General features: G+C 35.4%; 1 protein-coding gene across 3 annotated transcripts in view; it reads right to left on the bottom strand.

Moving 5' to 3' along the window:
* GAS2 (growth arrest specific 2) overlaps positions 1 to 26068 on the bottom strand; it is a 124866-nt gene that overhangs the window by 86508 nt on the left and 12290 nt on the right. For all 3 annotated transcript variants that reach the window (XM_060018613.1, XM_060018611.1, XM_060018614.1), the window contains exons 2-3: positions 24727 to 24891; positions 14242 to 14363 (exon numbers count right to left, since the gene is read on the bottom strand). In XM_060018613.1, the coding sequence (XP_059874596.1) occupies positions 14242 to 14363; positions 24727 to 24871 (267 nt within the window). In that variant the 5' untranslated portion in view covers positions 24872 to 24891. The remainder of the gene's footprint in view (positions 1 to 14241; positions 14364 to 24726; positions 24892 to 26068) is intronic.

Here is a 26068-nt window from a genome sequence, read left to right as displayed (position 1 = left end):
ACAAGTCTGAGTGTAGCTAAGGCATATATTATGTCCAGGGAGGAGCAGGAGAATGGAGTGGTTACAAGCACAAACTTTGGAGCTAGACTGCCTGTGTTTGAATCCTGGACCTTGATTTACTAGTTATGTGACTTCAGGCACGTGAATCAACTTCACCTGTGAAATAATACTAGTGTCTACATCATAGGGTTGCTGTGAGGGATGTATGAGTTTATATGAACAGTTCCTGAAATAATGCCTGACATGTAGTAAGGTTTTCTGTTTTGCTTTGTTTTCTCACAAGATCAACTGTTTATTGATTTTTTTCTAAAATACTATACATTTAAAGAAACTCCTAAACTGAAAAGACTTGACAATTTTTGGTACATCTGTAGCAAAGGAATAAGGATTTCTGCTGGTAAGTTTTCATGACAAGCAGACACACATCCATTTTCCAAGCAAGGCATGAATCTCACTGGAAACATTGAATAAAATGCATAGCTTGTGATAGCGGCAGCCATTTCTCCAATGTCTGAGTTACACAAAATAAAGGCTTTCCCTCCCTCCCCTGCCCAGTGATTACAGTGTAGCTTCCTGCCCTGTGATTACAGTGTAGCTTCCTGCCCCTACACATCTGCTCCCTGATGACTAAGGATGCTCAGAAGAGACCCTTGTGCTACAGGGTGAGACCCAGCTTTTGTTTGCTCATGAGGAATAAATATATGTTTGTTAGAAAACTGAAACAAAGAGAAGTTTTAAAAAAATGATATAAAATTCAGCCTGCAGCTTCAATGACCTGTTGGGGATTTTAATGATCACTGAAACACACTGGCAGTCTCAAAAATATTCCTCATTTCCATTTTCATACCTTGCCATCTGGGATAACTATCAAGTTCTTATATTTCTCCCACAAACAGAACTTCCTTCTTTTAGTTCTGTTCCCTCATAATTGTAGTTTTTCAAACTTCAAAAAGCATAGTATAGCTTTTATTCTTTCCTCACCTCTTCCTACTTTGGCCAATAAGTCACCAAACCAGCTCACTGTTATTTTCTAATAAATATGTATTGAAATGTCCTGCCCCTTTCAACGTAGTATTGACACTCTTACTTTAAATCCTTTAATATCTCATGTATGAACAAATGCAGAAACTTCACAAAATATTCTTCCTATCTTTAACCTCAGATCTTTCTAACACAATCTGCACATCATCATCATATTAATCTTTCTAAATTTAATGGTTTCAGTCTCCAGCTCACTGTCTACCAAACAAGGATTCAAATGCTTAAGCCTTGCAGCTATCAACTTAATCTGTCCATCTACAAAAAGTTCTCCCCATATACTCTTCACATCAATCAAGTTGGTCTATTCACCATCCCCAGAATATCCTTACATGTTTCCAACTTCAATATTTGGTTCATTAACCACGAATTTACATTGTATTTGCTTTTTCTCCGTGTTCATCTATTTGCACCAGGTCTGGGCAATTCAAATTCTAGTGCTTCCATGGAAACTTCTCTAAGCACTCCGACAAACTGACTTTTCTTCTGAGCCCCTATAGAATCTACTGTCTATATCAGTAGATGTCCATGTACAATGATGTGTTTCAATTGCTTAAGAGTTAAGTCTCCAGATGTTTGTGATTTAAAAAAAAAACCCAAAAAACTACTGATCTAACAGTTTAAAACTGAAAACCTTTTAAGGACTTATGGCAATTAAGGCAGCCCCCTGGCCCCTTATTCATTTGCTTATATTTTTTCTTGAGCAGAAATGAAAGGATTAGTGTGACAGGGAGCCCACAGTACCCATAACCCTTGGGCACCCATGGGGGTATATTGCATAGTATGTAGGAACCCATGATCTTTCCTCAGTCTGCCTCTTCCCCTGCCTTTTCAGCTGTAAAATAAAGCACGATCATCTACCCATTTCTTCATGTACAAAATCCTGGGCCAATCTCCCTAACCATTCTATCTAATTCATCACCAAATCCTGCCAAGCCTGCCAAGTGTATATCCCAAAACCACTTACTTGTTTCTAGTACTACTGCTACCATCCTAGGCTAAATTGTCATAATTTCTCACCTGACCTGGACAATAGCTTCCTAAGTGGGTCCTCAGTTCCATTTTCACCTTTCCTAATCCATTCTCCACACTGCTAATGTTATCTTTCCAAAAGACTTGATCATGTTCCTGTTCAATGGTATAATATTGTTCTTAAAATAGATGACAACAGGGCTTCCCTGGTGGTGCAGTGGTTGAGAGTCTGCCTGCCGATGCAGGGGACACGGGTTCGTGCCCCGGTCCGGGAAGATCCCACATGCCGCGGAGCGGCTGGGCCCATGAGCCATGGCCACTGAGCCTGAGCGTCCGGAGCCTGTGCTCCGCAATGGGAGAGGCCACAGCAGTGGGAGGCCCGCGTACCGCAAAAAAAAAAAAAAAATAGATGACAACATCCAACAAAACTTAGCGCTGGTCTCACCTCTTGATGCTCTAGTATTACATTCTAGTATCCAGACACTCATTTTCCTTTAGTTCCTCAAAGTCATCCTGCACCTCCACATTTAAAGGTTTTCATATGCGCTATTTTCTGTATTTAAAACACTCAGTGTTCCCTCTCTACCTGGCTAATGCCCATTCCTACCTCAGAATTATAGAAAAATCTTTCTACAAGACTAAGTTAGGTCTTCCTCTTACTTACTCATGTACTTAGACTTTCCCATACTTAGTCATAACACAGCTGTAATTCACTGTTGACTTCATTATGAGCTTAAAGTTATTCTCCCTTCCCTGCTACTCCACAAGTTACCTTGTCCTGCATATTTTAGGCGTCCAATAAATATTTATTGAATAATTGATAAAATGTCATCAATGTAATATATGTTATGGTGATAAAAGTTTGAGAACCATTAGTATATATCATTTATTGAGCACTTACCATTGATATCTGTATTTTTATATGTTCATATTTTATTTTCTTAACTAGACTGTAAGCCCTTTGAGAGGTGACAGTAATGCTTTAATCTTCTTCTTTTTAGTTATCAGCATCTTGAACACAGTTATCACTCAGTAAATATCTATTTGTTGAAAAATCTAGAACAGCATCTTTAAATGATACTTTATATAGGGTGGTTAGGAATGGCCTCAGCCAAGGGATGACATCTGAACAGAGATGTGAAGGGAGTGAGGAACAAGTCATACATGCATGTGAGGAAGGACTACTCTAAGAAGCTAGAAAAGCAAGTGCAAAGGCCCTGTGGTAGGTGGAACCTGCTTGTTGGGTTCAAAGAACAGCAAAGAAGCTAGTATGGCTGCAGCAAAGTGGGGTGAGGGGAAAGTCATAGGAAATTATATCAGATAGATAGCTGGGGAACAGAGCATATAGTGCTTATAGACTTAGAAAGATTTCAGACTTTTCCTGCAAGTGAGTCAAGTTGCCATTGAAGAATTTTGAGCTAGGAGTTGACATGATATGACTTAAGTTTTAAATTATCTGATGATTTAATCCATGTAAAAAACTTACTTACTGACCTAGAGTAAGTACTTAGTAAATGGTTGCTTTATTATCATATCACATGGTATTCATTTAGTCTGAGAAAAAAGATCAGACATTTACGTTTCAATCTTTAAACAATGCTTAAATATAGCAAATATGACAAATAGAATAAAATGTGGTGGTGTTGCTCTTATTAAATTATTAACATAATAAATAAATATAATTATATTATAACAATATAAATTATAATAATTTATAATATAATTGATACATGTATATTTATACATATGTAAATGTACATATGAATTGCTACATTATTTCTTATATGGAGCAGTGATGCTAGCAAGGCATTCTTTAGACAAGCAGCCTAAACTGGAGTGAAATTAGACATGACTAGCAAAGTAATATAAACATCAAATGCATACTAGACAGCTTCATGCATGATATGTAATGCATTTTCAAACTGCTAAGTGAAACAATAGAAGGTATTCATGTAGTCAGCCCCTAAAAGCTTAAGATACAGTTGAAAAGCTCTATATACTGTAAACTCAATTACCTCATCTAAAAAACATTATGCCATTAGCCTGTAATATACCAGTACCACATACCTTGGACCACACACACATCAATATGGTGAGCACTTATATTTTAAATCACCAAGCAATCCCTAGACATGTTTAAATTAAAAAGAAACTCTTTTCCCCTGATTTTCAGTCCCTTAAAAAAGGCTCTTGTTATAAAATCTGTGGATGTTCTTCATTAAGAAATGGCATGCATAATCATTATTGATTTGTTTAAATGACCAGAATTTCTCCAAAGCATTTAGTAACAGCTCATTTTAAAATGATTAATTTTCTATTTTCCATGTGGTGAGAGTGACTTTTCTTGACATAATATTCTATACCCACAGAGCTTCGAAACAGCAGTGACCACAATTAGTGCTATCAAATATCATGAAAACACTTCCCCAGTTACACTCCTTTTACAATCTTGTCTTGCCCATGTGCCTGCATGCAGTTAAATGCAGTATGTAAGCGTGTAAGGGGAAGAGATGATGTCATCATGGAAAAATTTGATCAGGTTTGCTTTTATGCTCAGGGGGCAATGTTCTGCTGGTGCTATGAAATCATGTAGATGAAAAATGTGTGTGTGTGTGTGTGTGTGTGTGTGTGTGTGTGTGAGCCTCCTTCTTCTAATCCAAAATTTGTTTTAATTTTTTTCACGTTTTCTGGAATTTCAATTCAACATGTTTTATTTTTAGTCTTATGTTTCATATGTCTTTTTTTTTTTTTTTTTTGGCGGTACGCGGGCCTCTCACTGTTGTGGCCTCTCCCATTGCGGAGCACAGGCTCCGGACGCGCAGGCTCAGCGGCCATGGCTCACGGGCCCAGCCGCTCCGCGGCACGTGGGATCTTCACGGACCGGGGCACGAACCCGTGTCCCCTGCATCAGCAGGCAGACTCTCAACCACTGCGCCACCAGGGAAGCCCTCATATGTCTTTAATGCAGCCAACATTTACACTACTAAACAATAGCTTACACTTTGAACTTTTGAAACGGTTTTCAAAAACACTTTTGAAGGAGAGTCCTTTATCAGCAGGTCCACATAAACTTGTAGGCTCTGAAACTTTTCAAATTTCTAGATTAAATGCTGCCACCTGGCCTTTCTCCTTCTCCCCCCTCACTCTGGATTTTGGGGATTCTCAGCAGAGCATTAGAATAGGGCTAGAAATACCCTCTCTCACATCTCTTAGCACAAAGAGCTCATCAGAAACAAACTCCAATGTGAAAAGAACATTAGAACTTGGGGAAAAAAATGACTTGCTTTTGCTCATGTTAAAAAGGTCAGCAGCTACTGGTCTACAACAAGTAAGAAAGAAGGTAAACATAATAGTAATAAAATTTATTTTACTCTCTTGCAATTTGAGGGAAATTCTGAAGTAATTCTGATTCTTGTCATTTGCTTCCTTTATGTGAAAACCTTACTCAAACATGAGTGCTTGTCACAAAGGTTAATTCTATGCTTTGTACATGGTTATTTTCCATTTGGCTATACAAGGATCTATACACTTGTCCAAATAATTATAAGTATGTAAAGCCAAAATGTAGTTGAACTTCTAATTCCATCTACAGATAATTGAACAAACTTTATACTGTTTTTAGTAATTTTCCCAAAGAACCTCAGCCTGCCTTTCTAGACACTGGCTTGCTCTACCACCCACCAAAAGAATTATACAGTAAGAGGAAGATTGACAATTCTTCTATGATTCATTGAGAACAATCAAATGAGAATAATTTAGATTCTGACTTTGTAGTAATAAAAAGTAAGATTAAACAACGTAATAATGTATGGGTACTAGACATGGTCAAATGAATGTACTAAAATCCACTTAAAAACCATTGCAATAGGCCCATATAAGTGCACACTGGGCATTCAAGTGTGTGTACAGCCATTATTTTACAAAGCAGGTATTATTATTTTTAATTTGTATACCTTTGATCTAGGAATTAGATGAGACATACTCAAAATAATGTTTTTAAAACTATGTGTATGAAAACTTTTCAGTATATATTACTATATGTTTTAAGTTCTATTCTAAATTTAGCCACATAATAAAATATTGCCTTTCTCTTTTTTAATCTGTGACTGCTTAAAATTCCTTTCTTCCAAATCATTTTGTATGCTTGATCTGAACATCTATGTACTACCACCTACATCTATTCTCCCTGATAGAGAGTAAACTCCTTGAGTAGACTGTGTCTTTGTCACACCCATTCTCACCACCAACAGGCAGGCACATGAATATACAGAGCAAATAACATCACCTCCTGCTCCTAGCATATACTCATCAATCATCTAACGAATGTCAAAATGACATGTACAAGTAGGACTCAATTATTATGAAATATTTGTAGTTCATAATATTCTATATTATTAAAGATTGATAAAATGATGAACTTGTTACCCTTTAATGACTTCTATATTTTCTTTTTGAGCTATCCACTGGTGAATAAAATAACACGTTTTTTGGAAAGCTAATAGCAGTATTTATTGCTCATGTTCCTAAACACTGCAATTTTCTGATTCCCTCCTGCAGTTTTACAGAAACTGTACTTTTACCTTGGTCGTTAAATAGTGTTTTGGTAGATGACTAATTAGGGGCTGAGAAGAAACAATAGTTCTTCTATTCTCATTTCACTCACCAACTATTTTATTGGGCAAAAGAGGCAGTTACTGGGAAAAAGATGTAAAAAAAGAAAAGAAAGAAACATGGTGATTCCATCTTTACGGCTCCTTCAGTAATTGAAAAACACAACCCTTAATTGCTGTAACAATACCTCATTTCAGGTCAGAACTATCTCTTGAGAACCTATTCCATGAAAGGCCCTACAATTTTTCTTCTTCCTAATTCTCAATGGTGAGCAAATTCATAAAACTACTGGTTATCACTCATCTCATCCTTATTTTACAGGAACTGTGGCAAACATTACAAACAGGCCTTGAAAAGTAATCCCGAAACTAAATAAAACATTTGGATATTAATATGATCATTTCTATCATCATTTTTTTTTACCTTTAGATAATGCTCTGAACTCAAATAATAAATGTATCATGTGACTATCTAATAACATCTACAATTGCCTAAATGACCGACCTCCTCCAGCATTCATTTACTAACTAGTTTAGACCTCCACGGTCTATTGCTTCAGCCAGTCTCTTGTCAGTACTTTTAATGTCCTCAGATCCTTGTTCTTCCCCTGCACCACCCTAAAATTCTCTAATCTGTTTTCTCCATTACTTAAAAAGTCAACTTTGTTCCATATGATTTTGCACATCAAAGACTTCTGAGCTAAGCAAAACCAGCAGAGGGAGGAATTTTCAAGTCGATAAGAATAAAAATCTTCAGGATTAAAAATCGTTTCATAACAACATCTGGATCTACAAGTAAATGTCTGCATTGGTCAATTTATTCACTCATTCATTTATTTATTCATCCAAAACATGTCAACTGAGCACCTATATGCCAGCTATTATGATGGACTTACATGTGAATAGAACACAAACCATGCCCTCAAGGATCTTAGAGTCTAGTAAAGGAATAAAGAAAGAATAAGACAAGAAAACAACTAAATATAACAATAGGGTACACGTGTTCTGAGAGATGAGAGCCAATTTGTAGACCCTGAGCCCAGTGAATGAAAGGAGTGCTGATCTCAAGTCTTTACTGTAAAGCTTCCTTCTTATAAAAGAGACCTCAACTGTTTACTATGCATTAGGGAAAGGGAAATGCCTTGTGGGGACCAGGTGATAGATGGATATATGACCTTAGTCCACATTACACTATGACTATTGTGCCTTCCAGAATGTGTATTTGGCATGGATATTCTCAACAACTGTCAGAATTTTTATTACCTGATACAGGGAATAAATTCATATTTGACAGAAGGAATAAAATATCACAATTTTGAAAAAATCAGAGATTCACACTACTATCAATGACTCGAACATTGCAAAGAAAGTAATTTCCATCATATCTCCATTCAATTCAAGGCCATATATAAGACAGATGGGATGCAAAGAACAGTGGGGAAATTATAATGAAGTAACAGTTTCAATCATAGTTGTTCCAGATGTGGTCTTTTCATTGAAGTATATGAACAAATATCCTGGTACTTGGCATGCATCTACTGATATGGAAGATGCAATTTTCTTAATCCTAATAAATAGAAAAATCCAGAAGCAGTTTACATATACTTGACAAAAATAACAGAACACTTACTATCCTGCATCTCAAGCTCCAGCTCTGTGACATAGCCTACAGGGACTATGGGGATTTCAACATCCCACAAAATACCAAACTCTTCTACTATATCATGATATTTTGCTGATTTGATATTGAAGAACAGGAATAGTAGGCAAACTAGATGAGTTCATAAAATACACGCATTCTAGTGGGTGTAAGATAAACCCTATGAGAATCCAGGAAGGGGGCTTTGCCAACTAAGTAAAGTTTCTGGGGCCAGTAGTGGAGGCTATGTAGGAACGTTGCCTTTTTTGTAAAGGATATCTTGTAAGTGTTCCTAGCTTGCTATGGTTGTTTGATGGAGGTTGAATCCCTGTCTCGGGATACTAATGACCATGAAACTTGAACAGTTTATAATGAACTTAGCTCCAGATAATTAACTTGACCATATTTTTAGTTGTGCCCAGCGACACTCTATCATGGAGTAGAAGTGTAACATATGGAATTAGTTCAATCAGTCCTGAAGATCCAGGTAAACTCCACAAGCACATCATTCACTTCCTATCCTGCTCACTTTTCACACTACTTTTTTTTTCTCAGCCTGCACAGAGTCCATATCAAGTCCCCTATGACTAGCTGACAAAGGGTGAAAAAAAAGTCAAGAAGCTTTTTATATCATTCTACATTTTATGTATGCTATTCTATAAATGTTATTATTCTATAACATTTACTGCTATAGCGTTTAAGCCCCATTTAGGTATATCCCTGTAATATGGTATAGAACAGAAGAAACTGCCAATGATAAAAAGATTAACCAAGACATTTCATTGTCTCTGAGCTAGAGAAGTCGGGACAAGAGAATTTAATTTTATACTGGGGAATAATTTATTTTAATATATTTAAAACTTGAAGATATTTATAATTTCTTTTAATTCCTAGGAATTGGACTTTATCACTAACTTTCCTATTTTTTTCATCTCTCCTCAATCCCAGGCCGAGAAATAACCCATCAAAAAAATCATTTATTTCCATATCATTCCACCTATATTCCCTCCCTCTCATCGTGATTCACTCTGTTGGTTTAATCTTGGCAATACATTTGCATTTCAAAATCATGGATTTCTTAAGGAATATACGATTATTTTAGTTGCACGGCTAGATACAAACACCTGTAGATTAATCACAGCTGAGATTTTCTTTTCAAGAAAAACCTTTTACCACTTCTACCATACTTGTTCTGTCAGAGACACCAGCAGTACACACAAATTTCTGGATTTCTCTGAATTTAATCTTGGTAAGACGTTCTCTCAACAGAATGTGCTATTGATTTTTGAGGGGAAAAACTCTGATCTTTATGTCTTATTTAATTCCTGGATGGCACAACATCCTGAGGTACTGCTATCTCACAGCTCAGAGAACTAGGTTTTCTTGATGGGCAAACATACTATGGGCCTTCTATCTGACTAGGATGTTCTTTCCCACAAACAAGGGCTGGATTCTACATTTAGATGGTGAATGTTCAGTTCCTTCCTTAGAGCATAATGTAGCATTCTACTAAGTAACAGAACTTCTTTTTTTTTTTTTCTTTTCCCTTCATGTACTTCAAACCTGATCTAACCACCCAGAGCTCTTTGAAGTCAAAGGAAACTCTGAACCCAGGGAAACTCTGATGTCTGGGGCAGAGACTCTTAAGATAAATGAGGCAAACAGGAATGTTAGGAGAAAAAAAGAGGTTGAATCCTTTGAGTATTTTGCACCATGTTGATGCCCCAGTGGTTCAGAAAATCGTGTACACAAATCAGCAAGTCATGATTGGGAAAAAGAACAGAGTAATTATACAATAGCAAGTGAACTCTCTAGACCAGGATATGAAAGTTCATACAACAATGTAACAATTATTTTGTCTTGACTGGAGACGCCAAGTAACTAAGGGTCAAAAGGCATAAAACCTAACCTTGAACTTATCACTTGTTTTGGTTTTCTCATCCCAATAGGATATTGGAAAGATTAATAGTTTAGATTTTTGCCTTTAAAGTTCCTCAGCTCTGGGAATATTAACATTTATATTTATAATAAATTGATTGTATTATGGTACATATAAAGTAATCAAAATCAAACTACACATTAAATTGCTGCACCCTGGTCTCAAATACTTGTAACCCAACTATGGCGTAACTCTGTGAAATCTCTGCATTGCTTCCATGCAAAATGAGAAAGTGCACAGGCTAAGATTAACTACTTAAAGCTAAGACCATAGAGAGGCTATTTTTAAAATTGATCCATTGATGCTTGGAAAGAAAGAATCATAGGATATAATTTATTTTCATTCAGGGTATTTTATCAAGTCAGAATAGGCTATGAGTCATGCATTTATAAATAAAATATTAAATATGTAAACTGTCTAACATATTTATTAAATTTACTTGCAAATATTAATAGTGTTTAAATCACTCTTAACACAGACATACTTCACACATACCAGACATAACTTACTCGCTCTAAAGTATTTACACAGCTGTAAAATCCCCAAATTAACTATCAATCAGGAAAAGTAAAAATATTGCTATGAGAACAAGAATATGAGATTTAAGCAGCTGGAAAAGAATTACAAAGGACTTCCTATAATGTGACTTTAGATGAGATCAAGTTGGCCGTTGATTTTTTTTTTAAGTAGTATTGTTTTAACATCTTTCTAAACATAACAGTTTCACTAATTCAGCAAAGTAATTGGCCAACTCATCTATCTTCACCACTATTGTTCCTAAATTTCAAAACGCCCAGGTGGAAAATAATTACTTACATACACACATAAGCAAACAATATTGTGATCTTAATATTGTAACCTCCAATTTGAAAGTCTCCTTTTTTCCTAAAGGAAACAGTCAATGTAAACTCAACTACGTGGGTCTTAGAAAATCTATTCTGGTTTAAATTTAGATTTAATAATAACAAAATACTGTCGAATATCATATAACAGCTATTTCTGTTTATAGACAAAGGTGGACTGAAGACCATGACTCTTGAGAAAATTATATTTATGAACAATAATAGCCATGAAGATATTAGCCATTTGGCTTTTCATCTTTTGAAAAATTTCTCATAAAATGCAAAAAGAAAAACTAGCTGTCTTTGCATTTTTCATAAAGTTAAGCACATGCTATTTTGATTTAAGCTGCACTGGAAGTAAGTTGTGAAATATATGAATTTTGCCAAGGACACAGAAGGCAATTTAGTCAAGAGTAATTGTGTCAACTTCTAACTCAGAGTAAATTTGATTTTTTGAGCATTGAAAGTTAGGTCATAGTGGGTTTTTTAAAACCTACACTTGTTTAATAATGATGGTTGAATTTTTATACTAAAACATTTATCATAGTCAAAATATTACTTGAGTTTTTTATTCAATTAAACAAATGGCTTAGGGTCAATAAATGAAAGGAAAATTTCTTTTGTTTCTTTTTATGTTTTACAGTTTTATTATAAAACTAATATAATTTGAAATAAATGTTTCAAAGGAAACAGCTAGCAAATTCCTGACTCATACCTATCCTCAATATTACATATTACTATGGAGATCTGGGGCAAATGTATCAATACATATATTTGCATAGAGTAGCTATCCCATTAACTATAAACTTTTACAAGGTACTTATTTTTTTCTTCTAGTTTCCTCTAGTTAATCTAAAATTCTCATCAGGGTCTCTTAACTCAAATGCATGAGAGGTAATATTTACCAATAGTCTTTTTTGTGTAATGCTCTTTGGCAGGCATAGAGGCATAATTATTAATCCTATTTTAAAGATAAGAAAACTAAGGCTCAGACACATCCACTCAATAGATAGTAAAACTAGAACCCAAGCAAAATGTGTTCAACATCAAAGCCTTTATGCAATAGACTAGTGCTTTGTGGGCTGTCTTACACTTGACAGTCTTATAATTCTCTTCAGGGATCTTAACTTCTGTTTTAAAAAGCAAAAGTTGACAAAATAAACAAAATCAGAAAACTGTGCCTTAGTAGAGTTGTTTATTCTTTGTTACTAGGAAGGATTCAAGATCTTAATATGGAGGCAATGAGCTCTCTTTCCTCAACAATAAATAATACAAACAGAGGTTGCAGGACCTATACAAGCATTATTAAGATAATGCTTTCAAAAATCTGGGCACAACCCTTTTTCTTCCCTCTGTTAATTATTTTAGAGTGAATTTTCTATGCAAATTGTCCTCCTACTATGCATTATGTTTTCTCATTAGTGAACTGAAGTAAAAGCCAGTTACATTACAATGGAGGACACAGCAGAAGAATAATCAGTTTCCTAACAGTCCTAACATTGTCTGCATTTTCATAAGCGATCTCTTCGTGTCTAAGCTACGCATAGTGAACCAAAGTGAGAGAGCATTAGACTTGGAAAGAGGACGTCTACGTCAAGTTCTTGCTCTGTCACTTACTAGCTGCCTGATCGTTCATAAATCATTTAGTCTGCATCTAAATGCAGGAAAACAAAAAATGAACTCAATGGTTCCCAAACTTTGCTGCACATCAGATTCACCTGCAGAGCTTTTTAGACATCCCAATCCCCAGGTCCTTCTCCATGGGGATTAAATCAGAATGTTCAGGTAAAGGAGCCAGGCCTCATAGTTTTTAAAGATCTTCAGGTGATTCCTCTGCACAGCAAGGTTTGGGAGCCAATGAGTTAATTAACATTTTCACAGAGCTTCTTTTATTTTTTAAATTTTTAAATTAAAAAAAAAATTTTAAACATCTTTATTGGAGTATAATTGCTTTACAATGGTGTGTTAGTTTCTGCTTTATAACAAAGTGAATCAGCTATATGCATACATATATCCCCATATCCCCTCCCTCTTGTGTCTCCCTTCCACCCTCCCTATCCCACCCCTTTAGGTGGTCACAAAGCACCGAGCTGATCTCCCTGTGCTATGCGGCTGCTTCCCACTGGCTATCTATTTTACATTTGGTAGTGTATATATGTCCATGCCACTCTCTCAGTTTGTCCCAGTTTACCCTTCCCCCTCCCCGTGTCCTCAAGTCCATTCTCTATGTCTGCAGCATTATTCCTGTCCTGCTTTTAAGATGGAAAAAAAAATGAAGAGGCTTTGTATGTTATGTAATACTTTACAGAGCAATATAAAATATTATCCCCAAACTAACTACAGCGTTATAAAAAGAAACCCATTGTTTCAGGGAGCTTTATCTTTTGTTTAGATTTTAGTTCAGTAATCATAAAGAAATCTGACATAAATAATAAGTTTTACTTTTTTTTTGCCAGAGTTGCAGAAAGTTTAACAGCTTTTCCTTTTACATTTAAGCTGTCTTCAACAATATTTTAACCTCATTTTTTCTTATCTCTTTTTCTTCTGTCTAAAATTAAGGAAAGTAAAAAAAAACAAAATTAAGAAAAGTGTCATCTACCTTGTTCCTTTCAAAAAATATTAAACACCACACTTTTATTATGTGTTTATAATAACCAGGAAAAATATTAGAACAATGTGCAGAAAGGAAATATGAGCAGTCAGAAAGAAAATAATTTGTTCAAAGTTACTTAGTACTTAAGTACTTAATACTTAATACTACTTACTTAAAAAGAGCAAAATATTACACACTCCAGATATTTTGTTCCAGTATTCAGTCGTAATCTATCTGGAAACAAAGACCTATTCAGTAAATCTTTCTTGGCCAGATTTTGTTCGTTGCCTGATGACATAAGTTATTTCTCTGTTAAAATTTTAATCAATAGATCAGATTCAACCAGTTTATATACAGCATTTGTTTTGTATTAATACCATCAACTTCCATAACCTTCTATTTAATTAGACATATTGAAAGCATTATGTAATTTATGTAATTAGAGTGCAAACAACACATTACCTAATTAAAAAGCACCCTCTGTGTTTCATTGTTAATAGAGGACTTAATGCATCCATTCACAACAAAATCCTCAAACTCAATTCATAAGCTACTACAAATGCAATCCACCATCTGACAGCGACTGATTTTGCCTTGGGATCTTTTACCTTGGCGGGCTTGTTAGCATCCATGCTCTCTTTGAATTTCTCCTGCACAGTTTCTACAAGTTGACAGAGCAAGGCACCATTATCCAATTTCTCCATAAAAGTTTCTGCCGTAATCTCCTTCCCTGAAATAACAAAAAGAAGCATTATAAAAACACAATCATTCCCCAACCCAAATGTGACATTCATGCCAACATATGCGGTTTTTATCACCAAAATTCCAATTCTAGCTGAGTTACATATCTGAGATAGGAAATCACTGGAAAGAATGGTTTCTTTGGAATTTTACGTTTTTCAGTTACTTTGGCCTGTAAGGCAAGAGCATAAAGCGAAACTGGTATTTTGTGTTGTGTATATGTCTTTCATCACAAGAACTCCATAGCTCCCCTTTAATATAAAATAGAGCCATAGTATATCAAAAATCAACCACCACTGGCAATTTTAAGAGTGTGGCCAATGCATAAAACCACATCTCTATGGGCTTCCCTGGTGGCACAGTGGTTGAGAATCTGCCTGCCAATGTAGGGGACACGGGTTCGAGCCCTGGTCTGGGAAGATCCCACATGCCGCGGAGCAACTAGGCCCATGAGCCACAACTACTGAGCCTGCGCGTCTGGAGCCTGTGCTCCGCAACAAGAGAGGCTGCGACAGTGAGAGGCCCGCGCACTGCGATGAAGAGTGGCCCCCGCTCGCCGCAACTAGAGAAAGCCCTCCCACAGAAAGGAAGACCCAACACAGCCAAAAATAAATAAATAAAATTAAAAAACAAAAAAACACATCTCTAAATTCCATTGAGTTTGTTTTCCTGATGAAGATAATACAGGTAAAATTAATGCAAGTAAGAAACTCTCTATAAGAAAACACTGCCCCTCTAACCACTCTTCCCCTTCCTGATGCAGTGCTTGAACTGTGGAATTATTAGGTTCAGATCTCTCTGCTTTTTTTTTTGTCTCCTCACAACCACTCACAGCTTCAATTACTGCTCTTATGAACGTGATTCACAGTTGTCCATCTCTGCCATTTTACTGGTTAAAAGTTATTTTTCTTTCTTATATGCTCCCAAAGTATATTTTCTTTCTTCTTTTTTTTTCTTTTACTTTGTAACAGCTTTATTGGGATATAATTCACACCCCTTACAATTCACCTCTTTCAAGTGCATAATTCAATGACTTTTAGTATATTCACAGAGTTGTGCAATTACCACCACAGTCAATGTTAGTACATTTTTATCACTCCCCAAAGAAACTGTACCCTTTAACTATCACTCCCGATGGCTCCATTCCCCACCCCCCCAGGCTCTATAAAATCATTAATTTCTTTTTTGCATGTTCCTGAAAACTCCTTTCCCTAAGCTCTCTCCTTTTCCTGGTGTTGTAATTCTCTAAGTTTCAGAATATTTTATTTCCCTGTCTTAATTTCCTATAACTTATTAGTCACAAGTCCTGTAGATTCATGCTTCCTTCTGCTTCTAGAACCATAATCTTAATTTAAAAAATTCATGGGGGCTTCCCTGGTGGTGCAGTGGTTGAGAGTCCGCCTGCCGATGCAGGGGACACGGGTTCGTGCCCTGGTCCGGGAAGATCCCACATGCCGCGGAGCGGCTGGGCCCATGAGCCATGGCCGCTGAGCCTGCGCGTCCGGAGCCTGTGCTCCGCAACAGAAGAGGCCACAACAGTGAGAGGCCCGCGTACCGCAAAAAAAAAAAAAAAAAAAAAAGTCATGGTCTGATACCTAAACTCTAGCAGCAAGAACAACGGTTAGTCCTCGTATCCTCAACGTCTGCCTCCAGAACATACCATAATCACTGCTAAAATTAATATTGCTAAACACCACCCTCACTGAGCCAATCTTCATCTTTACTGCATAGTCCCTAATCTTCTCCTCTACGTAAAAGATGAAACAAACCCGCTTTAACCCAATATCCAAAGTCCTCTCATATGCCGCTAATCCACCTTTCTATTCTACTTTGCTTACACCCTGCTCCTTGGTCTGCACCCTGCCTTCCTAGTTCCATGGGCAGATCTTCCCGTTTCCACTCCCATGCCTTGGTCCAGGCATGGCCCCTTCCTATAACAGCCCCCTATCTTCTATCTGCCTGGCCACATTCTACTTTCCCTTTAATCAGAAATCCAGAAAGAGATCCTCCCAGTGTACATCAATCTCCTTCCTATATGGTCATACTCAGGAATATCACTCACTCTGGCACTCATCAAACTTCTTCTGTGGCTAATAACATGCTTTGTACAAAGTTCCTGTCATCACCAGTACATTAGAAACCTCTTGAGGTATATTGTTTTGCGTGTGTGTTACTACAGAGGTAAGCATAATGTTACTTACATAGAAGGTACCTAGTAAAACATGTTCAGTGAGTACGTGAATTGACAAATGAAGAAACAAACTCTTGGAAAACTTTGAGAAAATGTTGGGTATTATTTCTGTGAAAAGTAGTTGTTAAAGCAAAAAGGAAAAAAGGAGGTATTTTAAAGTTTTACACTGAGAGTCATAGGATTACCTTTTATCTTAAGAAAAATGCATGCAGCTCAATTCCATGAACACTTAAGATAAATGTAAACCAACTGGAACAACAGATATACTACTGGCTTAAAGTTAAACTCACACTATCTAATATATTTGGTTTTTAAGAAACATCTGTTTGAAATGATTTTTTTACAGTTTGGGGGGAAGGGCAGGTGAAGGAGGAAAAAGAATTACTTTTTTTATGTTCTTTTTTTCCCTACTGGATAGTTCACATTTTAGCCCTCAGTTAGGATAATGACCTCTGCAGGTGGCAAAACATCAGTAGCTCTAAGTACTCGCCACAGAGGTAGCCTATCCAGAGCTATTAGTATTTCAAAATTGTATGCAGCTCAGCTCAATTAAGGAATGAAAGTAATAGTCTCAAGATACAAAAAAGCCAGCACAACAGAATTTGTATTATGCATTCACCATATTGGCTTGCATTTTCTAATGATAATAAGAAAGTTATTTACAAACAAGCATAAAAATAAATATTAGAAATATTTTTTAAATTATCAATTACATTTCAAGGTAAAGAAGGTAAACTTTACCTAAACTGTTGAATGATTCCTTTATAAATTACTTATAAGATTTTCTACATTTGGAAGAGGTCTTTAGGCATTATTTCATTAAGCTACTTGAAAATTTAAAGATTCTATTCATAATGTCAAGTGATGAGATGATTACAATAAATTTACAAGAACTTGTAAATTATAAAAAGAAAAATGGCTTTCATTGAAAAGTCATTAGCAATTTACCAAAAGGAATGATTTTTACTTTTTCTGCATTATACCTGAACAATTTTTTGTTATCCTCCTTTTCATGAATACTTGAGGAATTTAACATTGAACATCTGTACCTAATGAAAAATATATTAGGTCTCAGCTTTCAATTCTGTATATTTTATAGCTCCAAAAGGTGGGATTTTTTTTTTTTTTTTGGCTAAAGCAGACACTATTACATACTTTATGGTTGAAATGTACTGACTCAAATGAAGGAAAAATGCAAGACAGAGAATTTTTTTTAAACCTTCATATGTAACATTTTCCATCCAATGTTTAAGAATCATAAAATATACATTTTAAATGTACTGTATAATTTTAAGAAATCAGTTATAATCCTTATATGGGGTGATATATTATCATACTCTTTATTCTATTAATATTACCAAAAGTATATAAAAAACTGAATATAAAGTTGGCTGAATTTAATCATGACGAATCCATCAGAATAGGCTATGAATTACTAATTACAGTTTCTCAAGTAAAAGCTATACACAGTTCAATCTCTGTCAGGCAGAACCAGATCTCCTTTAATATAAATTGTGTAGCTGGTTTGAGACATTAGACTATAAATGCTAGAAACAGTAGGATTCTAGTAGCATAGAATCATTTCTTCCCCAATCCCATCTTTCCACGTTTTTGGTATATTTAGTGAAAGAAGGGGCAATGAACAGACACAATTAAATCACCTTGGAATGCCGACACATACTGGGTTGTCTTTATTATTGACTTGAAGGTCAACCCAAAATAGCCAAGTCTAGAAAGAATATCTTTACTTACTGGGTTCATAATTGTGAACTTAGATCTTCACATCATCAATTCAGTCATGATTTGCCAGTAGACAGAGATCAGGTGGTTTGGTTAAATATTGTGATTAGTCATTTCCTCTTAAAATATGAGGATACAATGATATGAAATAATCATGTACCTGAAATATTTTGTCAGGTAACTAAAATCAACACACATACTTGTACATACAAGTGTATTCCTCCCAGAAATGTAGGCTTGCCATAATTTCCATAAAGATTATCCCTTTTATCTTCTATTTTGCTAGGAAAGAATGTTTTCCTCCTAGTAAGTTAGCAGTACTACAGTTTCCTAATAATATATAATATCTAATAATGATATTTAACATTTGAGTTCTTACTATATGCCAAGCACTTTACATGTATTCATGTTTTTAATATTTTTACAAAACTGCCAAGTGAGTGCTTCTATTATATCCATTTTACAGATGATGAAATTGATGTATTTAGGTTAAATAACTTGCTTAAGCTCACACAGTGAATCTGACTCTTTAACCCAAGAAGTCTAGGTTTAGAGTCTATGTTTTTAGCCACCACTCTTAGTTAGTTAAATCAATATTTGCTGGATACACAAATGACTATTTTCTCTAACAATGCATTCTCTTGAATGCAGTTGTCTTTTTCTTTTTAGAAAATCTACAGATTTTTTCTCTCTAGAAACTCCTTCAGAAAAAAGCAAAACAGTGTAGGGCTGAAGACAGTGGTGCTGAGAAATGAATAGCAAGTCACCTTGCTGATGATTGGAGAATGACCGAGAATAGCATTCAGGCATGCTCTGTTATGTAGCCTGATTCATTGCATAAGAAAACTAGTATGTTTTATCTATAAGGGTGATCTAGATATGATCAAACTCTACTCCAATCTCCACTGTACCTCTCAATCACAGTCTATTTCTCCAATTAGAGAACTCGAAGCAACTCATCTGCTATCTTAACTCAAATTAGTCAGTGTTTTAAGACTGAAATATAAATGTTGTGAGATAGGAAATGATTGATTATATCCAGAAACCCTAGATCAGCACCTGCTCCACACTGATTCAGAGTCTACCCTGTATTTGTATCAACAAAAGACAAAGTCGGTTCTGTTGGAAAAGTTGAGTAAAAAACATTAGGGTGTAACTTCTCTGAAAGGTGTCAATTTGTGAACATAGACTTGATTCTTTAAACTTTTGAACTAGCATAAGACACCACCTTTCCTAAGAAATTTTAATTGACTACATCAAGAATATGAGAAGTCTGCAGGACAAGTATCCAGTAAAAGGACTTTAAGAAAAAAGAAAAGAGCTGTTCCAAACTCATTAGACAGCAGCAACTCCAGTAAATAGGTGCTTAACTTTCTAATGCTAAAAATAGGTTTTTTCAGAAATAACTGAAATAAGGAAAACATTACCTATTGATCATACTACGCATATAACAACTGAATTTTCCTTTATGTGCATGTAGGAAAGTCAGAGAAAGGGACAATCATCATAACATCAACTGTCATAATGCATTTCTAAATATTAGTAAAATCAATTTAGCTTAACTTGATTTGTAATACATTTTTTGATTTATTCAAACTCCCTGCATATATCCAAACACATATGCCTACATCTTAACGATCTAAAGTCCTTAAGAGCAATATCAATTTCTGTGATGCTTAACAACTACAGTCTTTTCTCAAAATTATACTCCCATGTGATTCATGTAGTGTTATTAAACAAATACTAATTGAAGATAAAGGTCATTTTCAAATGATTAAAGAAACATAAAATAAATAAACAATCTGAGAACATCTATGTTAGTATATTCATTTCAAAATTAAACCAACAACAGTCTTCAATAGTCTTTCAACAATCATGAAATCTGTAGAATGCGCCTCATCTATCTGAATGATGGGTAGTTGCTATAATCTGGGACTGTTAATTTAATTACATGCTGTTTATTCAAAGTAACAAGTTTTTCTCCAAGACTTATTTGTATAATCATTTGATGTTCAAATATGTCCTAAGGACATAGTTAATTAACAAATGAGCAATAGCTAGTTCATGAACAAAAATAACAAAACAGAAAGCCTAAAATAAAAATTACATGTGTATATTTAATGTATAGCAGGGGACAATGGCCAGAGAAATGTTTTAGAGGCAAGATTCTGTTGATTCAGGTTTCTTTTGCTGTCTTTTCTGAGTGTTGGTCATAAAACTCCATAGTGTCAACTATTATCAATAGAAAACATACTTGGACTACAAAGATATGTAATATCACAGGATGATTTTCTCATGAATCAGACTGGTATGCTACCACATAAACAAATCCCAACCATCATGACAATTTATTTAACTCAACTAGTTAACTTATAAAATAGTTTTTTATATTCTAATATATAAATTTTAGTTAGCCTAAAAATTTGCTATTGCAAATTTGCTATTGCTGCTTTAATTTTATGCTGAGGAATCTAAAGCGTTATTATTGTTACTGATTAAGTAAGTATATAGTACTTGAAAATTACAGTATTATGCCTTCATATTTGGCAAGAATGTGAATATTGGTCTATGAACCAATGAAATAATTTTCTTCTCTATCAAATAATTTTTATCCACCAAAAAACCTGAATGCAAAGTGAGCGTTCTTTAAAAAATTCCACCTTTCAATTGACATTTTATATGTAGGATCAGAAATACCTGAATTTAGAATATCATTACTACTTTTTTTGAAAGGCAAAAAAGGAAAAAAAGTTACATTTTAGTCAAGTATTGCTAGAAAGAAATAGGAAATCTTTCCACAAGTAAGGTCCACACTACAATGGCAAAGTCTAGTTAGAAGCTTTAATTTAGTATGTGAATTTCCACCTCACCAAAAAATTCAGATACTTTATCTAGAGACCAGATCAACTTTGAAACTACCTTCAAGATATCTCTAACCTTCAAGTAGATAAAAATGGAGAATTGAAATAGAGCTGTATAATATAAATTTGCAAATATTTCTGAGGCAACAAAATGACCAGTAAGAATTTTAAAATTTACTTTAATGACTCCATTTCTAAGATACGTGAATACTAAATGTATCTATTATGTGTAGTAAAAATATCTTGTCACATAGCCATACATTTTTTCTCTCTTCCTTATTATCACCATTCTAGTACATAACATATTTTCTTACCTCTGAATGTTTTACCACTTTAAATGACCTCAAGCTATTGGTCTACTTTCCAAGTTACCATGAGGATATTTACTTGAAATCTATCATCTACCTACTTTTATGAATTCAAGTTAACAGAAAGTGGCACTTTACTATATTTTAAGATTCTTTTTTTTTTGAGATTCTTTTAAGATTTCTTTTCTGAGAAAATTTCACAAGCCATCAGTTGCTTCTGTGTTACCAATAACTGGCATTAAGAACATTAGCCTTTTTATTCTTTAAAAGAAAGATTATTCATTTACGTAAACTGTTTTCTCCTTGTTTATACATATTGATGATTTCAAACTGGGTCTCAAGAGCTGGATTTCTTGGAAACTTAGACTTTTGGAACTGGAATGGACATTAGAGATCATCTACTCCAACCCCTTCATTTTATGGTTGAGGACACTGAGCCCAGAAAAGATAGCTGAGTGACTTTGGGCAAGTTTACCAAGTGAGAGAGCCAGAATCAGAAGCCAGGTCTCCTGACACCAGTTAGGAGCCAGGTCTCCTGACTTTTAGTCCAAGGATATTTCCATTACACATACACTGACTCTCTATTCTTTGAGGCTGTCTTGGGGCTGCTCACACTGCTCAAGCTACTTTGTAAATGATCACATTCACCAAATAAAATGCTTTTGATGACAAGTCATGGGACCTTGGAACACACCTGTGTAATCAGGCTATACTCATAATCATGATTTCCCCCTGCCTGGAACACCTCAGGGACTCCTCGTGGAGCATGCAATAAATTATAAGCTCCTCAACATGGTATTCAAAGCAGTATACGCTCTAGCCCCAACAAATCTCATGAAAGTCTCCCCCTCTTGATCTACGCTGTTGACACTAGCCTTTGTTCAGTTCTTCTAAGGCGCCAAACTCCTTCCTATCCCGCACATGCCATTCTTTCCACACAGGCTTTTTTCCCCACACTTTGTCTGGCTAGCTCTTAATTATTCTTTAGATCTCAGTTTTAAATATAAGACCCCTTAAAAAGGATTTCCCCAAGCCCTCTGATCATTTGCCCCATTCCCATCTCCTTGTTTTTACATTCTTATTGCAACCTATATCTTTTAGTGTTTATACCAAGTCCAATTAATGAATCATTTATTCAGTCACTTATTTATATTAATTTCTTGTTCAATCTACTCCAAGCTCTATAAGAACAGGCACTCTGTCTATTCTTAGTCACCACTCTACCCTCTAGCACTTAGCAGACTGTGCTGAAACACAATAAACACAGTAGCTAGTATATTTACTATAGCTAGTTGATTACTATGTGCCAGACCTTGTTCTAAAGCTGACGATCTTACTTGACGCTCCAACAATCCCATGAGGTTGGTACTAGTATTATATGTATTTCACAGATGACGAAACCCAGGCACAGTGCATTCAGAAAATTGCCCAGTATCACAGAGCTAGTAAGTGATGGCACTGAGATTTGAATTCAAGCATTCTGAGTCCAGAGTCCATTTTATTCAAATAATTATTATGCTGATGTACACTCAAATATTTGTTGAATAAATGAATAAACTTACCCACCAAATCAAATTAATCATATCACTGAACTATATAAATGGAATAACACCACCACATATAGAGTTATAATATTTCAGGCACTAAGTAGTATACATATTTTAATTATTTAATCTCACAGCAATCCTACTGTCATTACCACTTCATAGATGAGGAAACTAAAGAACAGAGAGATTAAATAACTTGCTCAAGATCATATTGCCAGTTAAGTGGCACATCTGGTGTTCAAACACAGGCAGTTCATTCCAAGTCTGTGCCTTAACTTCTATACTGCCATGCTGTGACAGCCCATATCTGAAAACAGCTCTAAGTTAATAAAATACTAATATAACAATAATTAGTGAACACACAAAAGAGGGAGGAAACCCATCTGTTTAGGCTAAATTGACATCCTCTATATAATGGAGATAAATAAAAATGCTCTCCCCTTGTATAAATGAAAGGTAGCCCTTCCTTCTGGTGGATATCACTCCATAGCACAGTGAAGGGTCTTTCTGGGGAGTGATGGATGTGAAGGATGCCTTCTGCATTTCTTCTCTTACCCTTTAACTGGGCTCCCTTGCAAAGGGCACCACCTGCATTTCCATATGCGGTAGCCCTGGTTAGACTACATAGAATTGTCAAAAGCATGTGCACACAGTAAGGAAAAAGGAAAGATCTAACTCTAGGATAAAGGCTTAAAAAATGCAAAAGCAATGTAAAAATCCAGAGCCATGGTGAGCAAAAAGAAAAATCTTGCTCAAATGTGCTAAAACCTTGTCAAACCTTGCTAAAATTACAGATGCACTATGCTCTTCACCAAACTCTTCAGTTTCAGCAGCTAGAAAGTGACGATAACAACACTTACCTTGAAGGAATCCTTTCAATAATAAAATAATATTGGTGAAATCCTTTCTGTAAATGATAAAGCACCATGCAAATTCTGTTTACTCACTATTCAAATCTTATAGACTCTATAAGGATCCTTTTTTCAGGTCTTAAAACAATTTTGTTCTCTGTGAAAAATTACTAGTGAAAAAGCATTGCTTTATATGATGATCCTTTGAACGTATGATTCCACTTTGCACATGGTTGAAATTGTATACTCTGAATATGCCAGCACAACAGAAACAAAAAAAGAGGCAGCCTTAGCATGAGGTAGCCTTTTTCTCTAAGATCGTCCTTTTGGAAGAATACTTAAAAACAAAAGTGTAATGAAAAGAAAAATTTTAGTTCAAGGTTGGATGACTCCAGTCAGCTCATTTGGACAAAGGATAGATGTTATTGTTCCAGAGTCTGGGTATTCAGCAGTTTTAGAAGGTGTGCTATAAAAGTAGGGCAACGAAATCTAGCTTTAGAAGCCAGATCTCACAGACTGTGGCCCGTGTGCAGTGTCAAAAGAATAGACCAAACTGGTCAGTTGCATGAAAGAAAAGTAAAAATAAATCAGATCAGCAAGAGTGTAGATGAAATGAGCAATTTGACCACACAGTTACAATGCATGATATTGGAATTACTAAGCACAGTTAATGTGAGAGACATTGGGAAATTCATTTAAATTCTCTATATGCTTCAGGTCTCCCAGATGCAAAATGCAAATAATGAAAGTCTTTCTTTCTAAAGTGGTGTCACATGCTTAGGAGAAGGACACTACATGAGCAGGGAGAATAAACCTGTTATCTTTGATGACAAAATGAGATCTTATAACCTTACCTAACAGATTGGTTAACCACAAGGCCAGATCTTCTTTCATCGGTAGCAAATTAGCTTCATGTCTGCTGGCCAGCCACTGGCTATACTGATGCATATCAGAGAGGCCAGGTCCACTGCGTACCTTTGGGCTCAGAGCAGTGCACATTATTTATCCACTTGTAATACCTGTTTTGGAAACAAAAGAGCAATTGCTTTTTATACAGACTTCTCTTGTTAAAATCTCACTGCCAATGACACAGTAAGGAACAGGATCTGTGGAAGTTCGGATGACAAGTCAGGTTATTAATTATTAAACCCTCATGAAACACTGTTTGCTTTACTTGTACTGGCCCTGTCACTTTTGACCAACTACTTGGTTGGAAGCAGCAGCTGTCAAAGGTCAAATAGAAAAATCAAACAGTAAGCTCTCTGCTTGTGTAAAACATCAGATTTGGAAAAACGACAGTTTCTAAGGAAAGAAATTCTACTTATTCAAAAACAATAAAAAGTGGTTGATTAAAATTTTGGTATCCAAATTGTAAACTCCCATTGTTTGGGTTAAGTTTTGAAGCCATCGATTTCCACAGAATTTTAGGACTGAATACTAGCAAAATTGACCTTTGTTCACTGCAATTTAAGCATTTCATTTGGAAACTGCTTCAACATGGAGTAATTCACACTCCAAATTTTGATCCGCAAGATTTGGACTTGCAAAATTTCTTATAAACATATGACCACTACTCTTAAAACTATTACCTATGAGATTAAGCACAGCCCTTGGTCCTTTGCAGATGGCCAAGTAATCATGCACTTACACTTTAGAGAATTGGGTGGGACATGGGAGAGTGCATCCTTTTAGAGTCCCTACTACACTTCTCTTATTTTACAGTTAATGAAAACAAAATCAAAGAGGAAGGGTGACTCAACCAAGATCATATAGCTAGATCACGGCAGAGTCAGGCTTGAACTTGGGTCTTTACTCTAAGACCATTACTGTTTTCAGAATGACACATTTTACAAAATAGTGTCATCAGGAACCCACGTTATAACCCAGGAATTACACCGTAATTCTAATAAATATCGTCACAGGTTTTCTTTTGTCATACTTTGTACCTTCTCACTTTGTATGTTTTGCATACTAGGGTTTGTTTGTATTCATGTTTAGCAAAGAAGTAATTACATGACATATCTTATATCTACACAGTAAGGGATGATTTCACTAACCTATGAGTAACACAATCTTCTATGTGGGTTGCAGAAAAGATGTATGAATATATAGTTGGCCTTAAATGTAGTACTATTGTATGCATTATTTATAGGACCTAAAACTACAGATGTAATATTGGAGCGGGAAGGTAATAAA

This window comes from Delphinus delphis, chromosome 8 (assembly GCF_949987515.2).
Source record: "Delphinus delphis chromosome 8, mDelDel1.2, whole genome shotgun sequence".
Taxonomy (NCBI): domain Eukaryota; kingdom Metazoa; phylum Chordata; class Mammalia; order Artiodactyla; family Delphinidae; genus Delphinus; species Delphinus delphis.
The sequence above is the reverse complement of the archived record's forward strand: the minus strand, read 5'-3'. Positions and strand labels throughout refer to the sequence as shown.